General features: G+C 46.0%; 1 protein-coding gene across 2 annotated transcripts; it reads right to left on the bottom strand.

Moving 5' to 3' along the window:
* Window positions 1–7804: 7804 nt before the first annotated feature.
* tha1 (threonine aldolase 1) lies at window positions 7805–12759 on the bottom strand. 2 transcript variants are annotated; one of them, XM_056297547.1, is made up of 7 exons: window positions 12338–12759; window positions 10316–10399; window positions 10141–10229; window positions 9647–9832; window positions 8943–9080; window positions 8539–8731; window positions 7805–8266 (listed from the first exon to the last, which is right to left on the bottom strand). In XM_056297547.1, the coding sequence occupies exons 1-7, from the start codon at window positions 12609–12611 to the stop codon at window positions 7959–7961; spliced, it is 1272 nt and encodes a 423-aa protein (XP_056153522.1). In that variant the 5' UTR covers window positions 12612–12759; the 3' UTR covers window positions 7805–7958. The 2 variants fall into 2 exon arrangements, with proteins under 2 accessions (XP_056153522.1, XP_056153521.1); XM_056297546.1 differs by lacking the exon at window positions 12338–12759 and adding an exon at window positions 10501–11058.
* Between the last annotated feature and the right edge of the window lie 229 nt (window positions 12760–12988).

Genomic DNA, 12988 nt, shown 5'->3' with positions numbered 1-12988 from the left:
TCGAGCGTCCCAGTACCATAGCGTGTGATCTGTGTACGGCAAGCTTAGAGGGGTAAATACAATCGCAAAGGGTGAAGCGAACCTGGAGCGCGTTGTGTTAACAATGCACAAGTTAAGCGAACCGCGACATGGACTTGAAGCGAACCATATACAGTTCAGACCAGAGGTGGTCTGAGTTCGTTTGGAGTGTTCACATAATGCGCAAATAATTCCTACTAAGGTCTTTAAGTATGCTCAATAATCCAGGCAATAACATTTTAACAAATTCGGGGGGCAGCTGCGGAAACCGTCAGAGCCGGGCTGCGAACCCGTATCTCCCACTTCACAAGCGACAACGTTAACCAGTCGACTAAAGGGTCCAAGTCGTTAGGCAAGGACCAACGTATCATCTTATCCATACACGTTACACTACCCGCCTCTTTCGGAAAGAGGCGCGTCCCCACGCCACTGGGCACACGCGCTTCAAATGACCTCACAGTCTTACCATCCCACTTCTGACACCAATGTAGCGAATTAGGGGGGCAACCACAGGAACTGCCGCGGCCGGGACGCGAACCTTTATCGCCCGCACCGCGGGAAACATCGCTAACCACTCGACCAGTCGACTGGTTAACGCTGTCGCTTGCGGTGCAGGAGATACAGGTTCAAGTCCCGGCTGTGGCTGTTCCAGGGCTGCCTCCCGAATTCGCCGAAATATCAAAGAACGTTCATCTGGACACAACGTTTATTGGGAGAAACGTTTCATCACTCATAATGACCTCTTCGATCTCAACTGACTGCAGGTATCCCCACCCTTATAAACAATACAGTGGCATAACGACCGAAACCAACGATCAGTTTCATAATCATACAAATTGCCGTGACCGTTAACTGGTATAAATCCCCCCAAGGCACGGCGAACACAAGTAGCTTTCTTGAACAGGTTTAATGAAGTCTCCAAATCTCCATCAACAAAGTGAAAATTGTATACATGAAACAATACAATTAGCACAATTAACATAAAATCAGACCGCACATAATGTGGGCTGTACATAACGTACCTCGTTGGCTGCATGCCAGAATGAGGGAATTGTCTGTGAAACTTGCAATGACTGTCCTTATAGCTTCCGTGACAAACATTAACCCATGATGTCCGCGAACAACAAGAAAAGACCGCGGGGCCACCCGACAGTCCATGCATCATCCCGCCAGGAAGCAGGCGGAAGCGAGCGACCGGAAAAGAAGGCGAAAGCACGTCTCGCAAACGACGCGAGACCAGACTCAAATGCACACATGGGAACAATCACAAACAAATCAAATCACGTGTCACTCAATAATCAACGAATAAACAACGTACAAACCAATCATGGAATCAATTATTAATATTAAATGTAAATAACTATATATAAACTGTATATCAATTAAGTATCAATGAAATGTATCAATGAACTGTATGCACCGTTATGGCTACATTTACACTCCCACCAAATTACACAAACATAACAGTATGTGGGATTTCTCAAAAACAATGTTATTGCAGGTACCATATCATCAAAGGATATTTCTCAAAGTTACAGGTAAGTTTTCTTTTTCTTTTTTTTTCTTCAACAGGTAAACTTCTATATCATAGGTACCAGGTAAGTAAAATATATTTCTTTCAATGTGTGAAATAAATAAAACTGTTTCCTTTTCAGAGGTGAAAATTAGTAAGAAAGTCGCTGTAGTACTCTGTACTCTAATCTGCTTCTATCAAAGTAACGACTTTGTGTATAGGTCTTTCTAGATACATTGTGCTGGTTGTAGCTTTCCCTTTGCTATTGAATGTGGTGTGGCTAACTAGCAGCTTCAGCTTTCTGACCCTACCATCTTGCCCTGGGTAGACTTCAGTGACTCTTGCTAGTCTCCACTCGTTGCGTGGTGTCTGTTCGTCTAGGAGAAGGACGATGTCATTGACTTTTGAGTTCCTTCTGTTTTTACACCACTTCTGTCTTGGTTGCAGGTTGAGAAGATATTCTTTCCTCCATCTGGTCCAAAACTCGTTGGCCAAATACTGGACTCGGCGTCACCTCTTTTGTAGATAGAGATTTTGCTTGATGAATTGTCCAGGTGGGGGAAGAATGATTGTTGACTTCATAGTCAGAATGTGGTTCGGGGTTAACGGTTCAGGTCCGGATGGGTCATTCAGGTGCTCAGCGGTAAGTGGCCGGCTGTTGATGATGGACATAACTTCATACAGGTAAGTCCGGACAGAGGTGCTGTCGAGCCTTTGTGCAGACTGGTCCAGAATTGCAGTCAGGATGCTCCTTATAGTTCTTATCTGCCTCTCCCATATGCCGCCCATGTGACTTGCCGCTGGAGGATTCATGAGGAACTCACATCCTAGAGCCTTCAGTCTCTCTTCATCCATTCCTTTCATGAGTTCTGTGAACTCTCTCCTTTTACCAACGAAATTGGTTCCTTGGTCATATCTCAGTTGGCGAACGTTTCCTCTTAGGGCAATAAATGACCTGAGTGCATTGATGAATGCGTCGGTTGTCATATCGTCAATCACTTCTATGTGAACGGATCTTGAACATAGACAGGTAAGTATGAGCCCATATCTTTTGAGAGCTTTTCTTCCTTCCTTAATGCAGATTGGGCCGAAGCAATCCATTCCAGTATACGTGAAAGGTGGAGTTGCTTCCATACGATCTTGAGGTAAGTCGCCCATTCTTTGTTCTTCAGCGCGTCGTCTGTACATTCGGCACTTGACACATTTGTAGATGTGTGATGAGACAGCACTGCTGCATCCCAGGATCCACTATCCATTTGCTCTGAGTGCGTTTGTCGTCATTCCGCGTCCTTGGTGTTGTATTTTTTCGTGGTGGTGCTTGATGAGTAAGGTTGATATGTGGCTTTTCTGTGGAAGTATTGCCGGATGCTTTATGTGCGGGTGTAGTGCAGCTTGACCTAGACGTCCTCCCACCCTGAGGATCCCGTCTTCGTCCAGGAAGGGGCTTAACTTCTGCAGCTTACTTTCTTTGGTCTTGGCAACTTCCTTCTTTAGCTTGAGCCTTTTTATCTCAGCTGGGAATGCTTCTTCTTGAGCCAACTTAATGATGGCAAGCTCTGCTTCTTTCCTTTCCTCGATGCTTGTACTTTCATTGGTGCGTTGCTTCAGACCTTTGTGTTCTTTGGCCATTCGCTGTAATCTTGCAACTGCCTTTACAGCTCTTGTCCAGTCCGAGAACTTCTTCAGGTGGTCTAATAAAGATCTCTGTTCCTTTGTCTCAGTGTTGCACACGAGAGCCTATCGAAGCTCGGGATCATCTTCGTTGACCTCTCAGAAACTTTGGGCCGGTGAACCAGTTTGAGGACTTAAGTTGGTCTGCAGTCAAACCTCGAGAGGCGTGATCCGTGGGGTTGTCCTCAGAAGCAACATCTGGTGTCACTTGTCTCACTACTATGCGATGACTCGTTCCGATGGCATCTACGTAGTCTACACAGGGACTTCCACACCCCACAATGCTTCATCCTAGGTCTGTGGGTTGTGCATAGGGCTGGTTTGCTTTGCCAGATACGACTTCTCTTGGTAGAAGGGCTTGTGAGCAGTTGTACCCGATGAGCAGGCCTACTTCACATTCTTGTAGAGGTGCTATCTTTTTCTGAAGGGGCTCCAGGTGGGACCAGTCTTTCGCTTTTTTGTTTGTTGGTATGTGAGCTTTGTTGGCTGGAATTAACTCCTGTGTATAGGCAGGTGGTAGAGAGGTCTTCTTTCTGGAGTAGAAGCCACGGACTTGTAGATTGTTCACTCTTTGAGAGTTTACAGTTGTGGTTGCAGTCATCGTAGTGAGCTTGAGCTTGACTTGGTCTTTGTTGACCTTTAGCGTTTCAGCTACTTCGCTTAGAATAAAGGTTGAGCCATCTTTAGTCCCACTTGCGTTGCTGAAACAGGTAGAGTTTTCACTATAAATCTCCCCAAGGCACGGCGAACACAAGTAGCTTTCTTGAACAGGTTTAATGAAGTCTCCAAATCTCCATCAACACCGTGAAAACTGTATACATGAAACAATACAATTAGCACAATTAGCATAAAATCAGACCGCACATAACGTGGACTACACATAACGTACATAACGTACCTCGTTGGCTGCATGCCAGACTGAGGGAATTGTCCGTGAAACTTGCAATGATTGTCCTTATAGCTTCCGTGACAAACATTAACCCATGATGTCCGCGAACAACGAGAAAAGACCGCGGGGCCACCCGACAGTCCATGCATCATCCCGCCAGGAAGCAGGCGGAAGCGAGCGACCGGAAAAGAAGGTGAAAGCACGTCTCCCAAACAACGCGAGACCAGACTCAAACGCACACATGGGAACAATCACAAACAAATCAAATCATGTGTCACTCAATAATCAACGAATAAACAACGTAAAAACCAATCATGGAATCAATTATTAATATGAAATGTAAATAACTATATATAAACTGTATATCAATTAAGTATCAATGAAATGTATCAATGAACTGTATGCACCATTATGGCTACATTTACAACTGGAGTTACGATAGCCATGTGTACTATTCACAGACGATTTGGAGTTTGTAATTAATCACAGCATTGTAAGATGGCGACAGATGTACTCTTAGACCCCCCCCCCCTATCGCCTGGCGAAATCTTCGCCCGAGTTGGACATTTTTGAATTCCCGCGAAGGCGCGTTCGTCGCTCGATTCGCCTAATTCGCGCCGCCCGTAATTTCGCTGCGAATTATTCCGCCCATTCGCCTCCTCCCATTGACTTTGCATGCATTCGCGCCGCCCAAAAAATTCGCGCCGCCTTTGGTCTGGACGTAGCAAAGAGTGGACACAGGCCTCTATAGATGGGTGGAGACTGCGGGGTCCTGGTCTCACGCGTTAACTCGTCTGTGTTGTTGTAGCCGAGCCAAATTTCTTCTTTTATTCTGATTTCTTTATTTTCCCTGAAATCTTTTTTAATGGTTGTGAACTTCCCTAAAATTAGTTCCTACCGGTAAATCGGTTCCACCCTAGTGGGTTTAAAAGCATACCTTTTGTTCACCGGGGGGCGCTATTCCAGTGTGACACCTCTGGGCCTAGCTTCAGCGGGCACGTGCGCTTAGACTTGGCGAGTCACGTTTTCTAATGCGCTCTCCATTATCTTACATATTTACTTAATTTGTTTAAAGTTATATTATGGTGATACACACATTATTGTGAGGTGCAAACGAACACATTGGTCGATCCTCCATTGTATAAATGGTTTGTAATTTTGATTTTAGACTATATTATTCACGTGTCTTTGGCTAATTTAATTAGCGTCGTGCTAGCGTCAACCGGGCTTTGTAAACGCTGGTCTGAGGTATTAATAGGCAGCATACAATGGTTGGATTTGAATGGCGTCTCCTCGTAGGTGATGCGATGTTTTGTAGTGTTGCATGTGAAGTTTTGTATTATTTTTTTATTTTTTTTTGCAGTAGGGAGAGATGCAGAGGACAAGATACGTGACTGATGCCTGTGGGTTTTTTTTTCTTTTTCCTTTGAAGGTATGCTGGTTTGAAGCATTTTAGCCTGTTTCGTATATTTTTGCCCTATAAAAGAAAATGGATTGATGTGGGTAAAAATAATTTAATGATCTGTATTATGATAAATGTGTTTGAAAACTGTTTTCATTGCACTTTTTGTTTTACTATATTTTGGATACTGCTGGGATAGGCTCCAGCATCCCCGCATCCCCGATTGGGATAAGAGGCTTAGATGATGGATGTTTTATACTGTTCAGGCCCGTAGCCAGAGGCCTGGACACGCATATGCATATGACATAACACAAACAGTGTTTATGTTTATTATATATAGTACATATGCGTGAATGAGAGGGAGGACAGTGGAATGGTGAGGATGCAAGGAGTAGAGGTGACGAAGGCATGAGTTTAAATACTTGGGGTCAACTGTCCAAAGTAACGGGGAGTGCGGAGGAGAGGTAAAGAAGAGAGTGCAGACAGGGTGGAGTGGGTGAAGAAGAGCGTCAGGAGTGATTTGCGACAGAAGGGTACCAGCAAGAGTTAAAGGGAAGGTTTACAAGATGGTTATGAGACCAGCTATGTTCTGGTTTGGAGACAGTGGCACTGACGAAAAGACAGGAGGAGCTGGAGGTGGCAGAGTTGAAGATGCTAAGATTTTCATTGGGAGTGAAGAAGGACAGGATTAGGAACGAGTATATTAGAGGGACAGCTCAGGTTGGACAGTTTGGAGACAAAGCAAGAGAGGCAAGATTGAGATGGCTTGGACATGTGTGGAGGAGAGATGCTGGGTATATATTGGGAGAAGGATGCTGAATATGGAGCTGCCAGGGAAGAGGAAAAGAGGAAGGCTGAAGAGGAGGTTTGTGGATATGGTGAGAAAGGACATGCAAGTAGGTGGCTGGTGTGAGAGGAAGATGCAGAGGAAGAAATGGAAATGGGTGATCTGCTATGGCGACCCCTCACGGGAGCAGCCGAAAGTAGTTATGTTTACTATATATGTTTATATTTTTTAAGTTTTTATACTTTGAGTGATTCCGTATGCTCGGAGCTGTATGGAGAGATGCAGACGACAAGATACTGATGCCTGTGTTTCTTTTTCCTTTGAAAAAAAATAAACCCCACAGATCTCCAACTTCGGTGTATGTGTCTCACTCAACGACACAATGCAGAGACAGAAAGCAATTATTAGTCAGTTACATTGTGCCATCCTCTTGGCCAGCGTCTGTTTGGTTTCCCCGATGCACAAGTCACGACAATCCTCCCGGCACTTAACAGCATACATATTGCTCTGTTTGTGCCAGGGGACCTATCTGGTGGACCAATTTCTGGCACAGCGTATTTTGGAGATTTGAAAGCAACCGAGATACGGTGTTTGGAAAATACACATCTCAACTGTTCCGCCACATACAGAATCACCACTGGTTTACACTTAGGCAGCTGTTGTCCTTCTCTCTTCCATCGGCTGGTGCACTGTTTGGGCGTCTTCCTGGCTTTAAAAAACGCCCAGTTTAGATAACTACACTTACCCAGGGCATGTTTAATGTGGGATTTCTCCCCTTCCGGGGCCGCTGTGTCGGTGGGGACGTTGTGAGCTCGGTGGTACAGCGTCCTGATGACTCCTAGTTTGTGCTCCAGTGGATGATGAGAGTCAAACCTTAAGTACCGATCAGTGTGTTTTGGTTTACAGTAAACGTCAACAATCAATTGTTCCCCATCACTGCAATTTCAGTCTAAGAAGGCAAACCTGTCATTTTTCACATCCTCCCAGGTGAACTTGATGTGGTTGTCCACCAAGTCAATGGGGTCCGTGAAATGCGGTATATCCTGAGATTTAATTTTAACCCAAATGTTGTCCACAAATCTGAACCAATGGCTAGGTGGTGTCCCTAGATAGGACTTTGGAGCCCTCTTTTCCACTTCCTCCATATACATGTTTGCCACTATAGATGTGACTGGAGAAACACCTGTGCATCTGCCTATAGTACTGCTCCCTGTACATGAGGTATGTGGACTGAAGACAGCTTCAGGAGCAGACACACTTGGTCAGTGTTAAGGGTGGTCCTATTGCTAAGGGTGGGGTTGTCCTGTAATTTCACACAGACTATCTCCACTGCTTCAACAGGAACGCATGGGAAGAGACCGTTGTTTCATCCCTCTCCACAATGATATCCCGAGCGACAGTGCCATCTTGTGGTCCATATTGTTATTACATTTTCAAAACCTACATTTTGCTTACCCTAGCAACTGCACTGGTATTGTTTTTCATTAGTACACACTACGTACTGTGCATTAGATTTAATGAATCATATTTACAAAACTTTATTAGAACAATTTGTCAGAAAGTATTTGGATCCAAAGTGCCTCTACATGGATTTCCAATCTCAAAATCTTTCAGTTTTTTTTTTCTGGAATAGGGCTTCAATGAGTGTGGGACACCCATTCAGCAAAGCTCCCGGGCATCACTGGGCTCTGTTTCTTTCCTTGGAAAACTGACGGGCCACAAGCTTTAGTTTCTGAATGGCGAGATGTGTATCTTCTTGGGATATTCCAAGATGCCATACAGCTCGTACGGAGCCCCCAACATGAGGGAACATTAGAACCTGTACCCCCTGTCCTAGTTCAGCCTCCTCTCCCTCCCCAACCTGGGCCATACGGGTACAGAAGTCTGACGGAGTAAGTCTGTGGTCCCGTACACGGAAACGCAAGATGTTGGTTTCCACACCAGCCATGTCTACAGAGTACAGTGGAGGATCACAGTCCAAGACAGCTAGAAGAGGGAGAAGCAACACAAGAAACAATTACTTGAGTTTAAGGACAATAACCATGTTGAAAGTATTCTTTTTTGTGCCATTTCTCATGTTTTAGCAGGTTCTAAGAATTGTCAAAAGAAACTCGAAGTGAAGAGAACTTTGGTTGTGAACATGCGTCTTCTTCTTTGTGCAAGAGCTTTACTTTGGTCTGACACTAACCCTTGCTCCCTATCAACACTGCATAAACTTTATGGCATTTAGAATGGGAAGAGAAATACAGCATGATCACCTTGAGCAAAGATTTTTGCGTTACGATGGTCTTCTTCCAGTCTCCCCACCATCTCCCCCAAGGACAACTTGCCGGCTGCTGCTAGTATTCCCGCCTGGCGCATGCCCCCGCCCAAGGATTTGCGACAGCGTACTGCCCGGGATATGAAATCCCGTGGACCACCGAGCATAGTACCCACGGGGGCTCCCAAACCCTGTAATACACATGTATGGTTTATACAATCAGAAACTACACTTTACAGAAATACTAAGAGGAGCATTTGACAGCTCTTCCACTTCAGATTCATTACTGACAGTAAGTCACACACACAGAAGGGTCTTTTCTTTACAATGGCCAGGGGTCCTACAGCCAATAATGAGTTCTGAGTCACGGTGTGTGAGTGTGAATGTGTGCTGCAGTCTCACCTTGGAAAGACATACGCTGACGGTGTGTGTGTGTTGCAGTATGGTGGAAGGGGGTACTCCTTGGGCTACAGCAGCGTTCATCACCCTAGCCCCATCCATGTGGACTGCAAGACCATATTTGTCTGCGACAGCACGCACCTACGAGATGGAAACCACGTCCAAAGATTATGAACTACAAAGCCAGTCACTCACTTTTCCTGTGGCAACACAGTTGTAGATCAATTATTTATTGTCCTGCCAGAGGAAATTTGTTGCCACAGCCTGTACATCTTGATATAAATCCACCTGCAAACATCAAAATTCATGCTCATAATACAAGTTCACTGCCATACATACATGTATACACCCATGCAGTTAGACGTCGGTTACACAGGAACTACCAAATACCACAAACAAATGTGCATGGCATTTATGTGACATGACATGGGTACACACATATGGACAAAAGACTATCACTAAGGTACTTCATGTAAAGCTGCTGTTATAGAGGGGACAAAACATCTGCCAAAGCAGAGTTACAATCAGGAAAAGGAAAATGAAGAAAATGAGAGCCCATTTTTTTTAAAATTGCATCCGGGACATCATCTCTCTCTCTTTTCTATTCCTATGTGATATAGGGAGCTTTAAAAAAAAACCCATCAAAATTCCATCATCTTTATTCCAAATGCGCACAAACACACACACACACACACACACACACATACCTCCTGTAGAAATAATAGAGGCAGGACGCGGCCTCCCTGTATGTTGTGGGTGTTCTCCAGGCATATCAGGCGTGTGCGGGGGTAGTGGGGATCTGGGTACCCATGGCGAATCTTCGACACTAGCTGGTCCAGGTCAAATGTTCCATCGGGGAGGTTTGTCACAGTGGTTGAGTGGACACCAGCCAACTGCATCAACACACACACACACACACACACACACACACATATATTCAGACAGAGTCTTTGAGTCACAGTGTCTGAAAGATGTACTGCCTAGCCACTCTTTATTCTGATAAAGTAGTTTATTATTGATTCATTAGGGTAGTAGGGCTGCAGTCAACCCTGCCCTTAGCAGACACACATCTGGATAGGCACTTGAACTATTGCTGATTTTAACCATTTCTGAATGAGAAAAGCGGCTGTACATTAGGGATACTGATGTCCAGAGGGACTGGCATCAATCAGTGCATGCTGACTCATTAACACTCACTCACCTGAGCACTCCCTCCTTGCTCGTAGATGTGTAAGTGGGACAGGTCCCCCACGATTATCTCATCACCCCTCTCTCTACAGTGTACCATCACTGGACAACAAATGCAGAATATGCACACTGAGTAATGTGGCGCCTTCCACGCAGAGGAGATTGGGTTATAACCTAGAGCAGCTCACCTGCAATGAGGTTGCTCATGGTTCCTGTGGGGATGAAAAGGGCAGCCTCCATCCCAAACATATCAGCTGCAATTTCCTGTAATTCTGTACAAAGTGGACATGCATGGAATTTTTAACATAACACAGATGAACAGGGATGCAAATACATACGTACACCGATCAGCCAAAACATTAAAACCACCTGCCTACACTTGTGTTGGTCCCCCTCGTGCCGCCAAAACAGCTCTGACCCATCGAGGCATGGACTTCACAAGACCTCTGAAGGTGTCCTCTGGTATCCTGCACCGAAACTTTAGCAGCAGATCCTTTAAGTCCTGTAAGTTGTGAGGCAGGGCCTCCATGGTTGGTACTTGTTTTCCCAGCACATCCCACAAGATGTTCAATAGGACTGAGATCTGGGGAATTTGGAGGCCAGGGCAACACCTTGAACTCTTTGTCATGTTCCTCAATCCATTCCTTAACATTTTTTTGCAGTGTGGCAGGGCGCATTATCTTGCTGAAAGAGGCCACTGCCATCAGAGAATACCGTTGCCATGAAGGGGTGTACCTGGTCTGCAATGATGTTTAGGTAGGTGGTACAGATGTAACATCCAAATGAATGCCAGGAGAACATTGCCCAGATCATCACACTGCCTCTGCCTGCTTGCCTTCTTTCCATAGTGCATCCTGGTACCATCTCTTCCTCAGGTAAATTACACACACGCACCCAGTCATCCACATGATGTAAAAGAAAATGTGATTCATCAAACCAGGCCATCTTCTTCCATTGCTCCATGGTCCAGTTCTGATGCTCACATGCCCATCGTAGGGGCTTTCGGTGGTGGACAGGGGTCATCATGGGCACTTTGATGGTCTGCAGCTACGTAGCCCCATACGCAGCAAGTTTGGATGCACTGTGTGTTCTGACACCTGTCTGTCATACCCAACATTAACTTTTTCAGTAATTTGAGCTACAGTAGCTCTTCTGTGGAATCGGACCAGAAGGCTAGCCTTCGCTCCCCACACGCATCAATACGCCTTGGGTTCCCACCACCCTGTCACCGGTTCACCAGTTCGTTGGACCACTTCTGGTAGGTACTGATCACTGCATACAGCGAACACCCCACAAGACCTGCCGTTTTGGAGTTGCTCTGACCCAGTCGTCTAGCCATCACAATTTGGCACTTGTCAAAGTCGATCAGATCCTTACGCCTGCCCATTTTTCCTGCTTCCAACACATCAACTTAAAGAACTGACTGTTGCTGCATAATATAGCCCACCCCTTGACAGGTGCCATTGTAACGAGATCATCAACGTTATTCACTTAGCTTTCAGTTGTGTCAATGTTTTGGCTGAATGGTGTATATATATAGGGTATGCATTCACAATGATTCTGTATAGGCGTTGCAGGATCAATCAAAGCCCTCTCATGCCCTAACTGCTCTTCAATCCCTTAACTTGCCCTTTCTGCCATCCACAAAATGATAATGAGTAATGGGCTGGGGGACTCCCATCTCTGAAGTGTATTCTTTTGTCTACTATCATTCAGGTTAACGCTCGACTTGACGGTGACCTGTTGGAAGGCTTCAATATTTCCCAGTCCAGAGAAAGAACTCATTGCGTTGGCATGGTCCAGACGGATACAGAGAGCAGCAGGACTACTTTGCAGAGTTGGGACTATCGTTGCACCTGCTCATTTAGGTTAGATAACACCAGGGAGGATGGAACAACTTATTCATTTACTCAACTTTATCGTCATTGCTCAAAGTGCATGTACAACGAGCAACGTATGTGGCATGGCATTCTCTCAGAATAGTGCAAAGTTTGGTCTGGTACATAAAACACTAGTGCAAGCAGGCATCAGGTGCTGCTAATGTAACTACCAATACTACCGGTGATAGAGTTGATATGTTGTTTGCATTGTGCAAACAGCATATCTGGTTTGACTCGAAGAACAAACAACGGCTCGCCAACGTCAATAAACAGTCGGACCTATCCATTGGCATCGCGCAGGGAAAACTGTTGCATAAACTCACGGCTAACCGTTTACTGTCGGGTCCTCTCCGAACACATCGTCTCCCACCTCCGCCCCCGCCATGGCCCGGCGCATCGCCGCTCCGGGTTTGGTGACCGTGTCGCTGCGCAGGTCCACCGTCCGGACACGGGACGTCCCGGACGGGGGAGAGTCGCCGGATTTCACGGTGTTGTAGTAAAAACGCAGGGCGCCTCGTCCAGGTGGGACGGGATGCACACGGCTTCGTCGGTCCACACACTTTGTCAGAGTCCTGGTCCAAAACCACAGGGTTCGCAAAGACATGACGCTCCGTCCTCCTTTCCGCTCGGACTTCGGGACTTGGCGGGACCGCTGCGGTGTCGCCGGCGGACTTCGGATCGCCGCGATCGACAACCGTGGACTGCGAGGCAGACGAGTGTAACAGATCACCGATTTCGACGATCGAGCAGTAGAGAGCGGTGTGAACCTCAGGGTGGCGCCATTGCACAAACAGCGTGGGATCGTCTGATTTTTCTTTTTTTCTTTTTATCTTTCAAAAAACTTTGTACCGGTTCTCTGACAACACCGGCAGGCGACGAAACAGGCCATAAAATGTACAGTCTGACGTCGTTTTGCAGTAACAAACTGTCGTCGAAAGATGGCGGATCATCCAAACCCATGGGATCGTCCCCAAACCTCGC

Source organism: Lampris incognitus, chromosome 17 (genome assembly GCF_029633865.1).
Source record: "Lampris incognitus isolate fLamInc1 chromosome 17, fLamInc1.hap2, whole genome shotgun sequence".
NCBI classification, from domain to species: Eukaryota; Metazoa; Chordata; class Actinopteri; order Lampriformes; family Lampridae; genus Lampris; species Lampris incognitus.
This window is presented reverse-complemented; position numbering and strand designations above follow the sequence as displayed.

Bases quoted from the DNA above. Each gene is read 5' to 3' on its own strand.
- tha1 (XM_056297546.1), bottom strand. From the start codon at position 10,831: ATGGCAGTGGCCTCTTTCAGCAAGATAATGCGCCCTGCCACACTGCAA. The intron at 10,230-10,315 runs GTGAGCTGCTCT...TTTGTTGTCCAG, and splicing joins CATGAGCAACCTCATTGCAG to TGATGGTACACTGTAGAGAG. The intron at 9,081-9,646 runs GTATGTGTGTGT...TCCATCTCGTAG, and splicing joins CTCTATTATTTCTACAGGAG to GTGCGTGCTGTCGCAGACAA.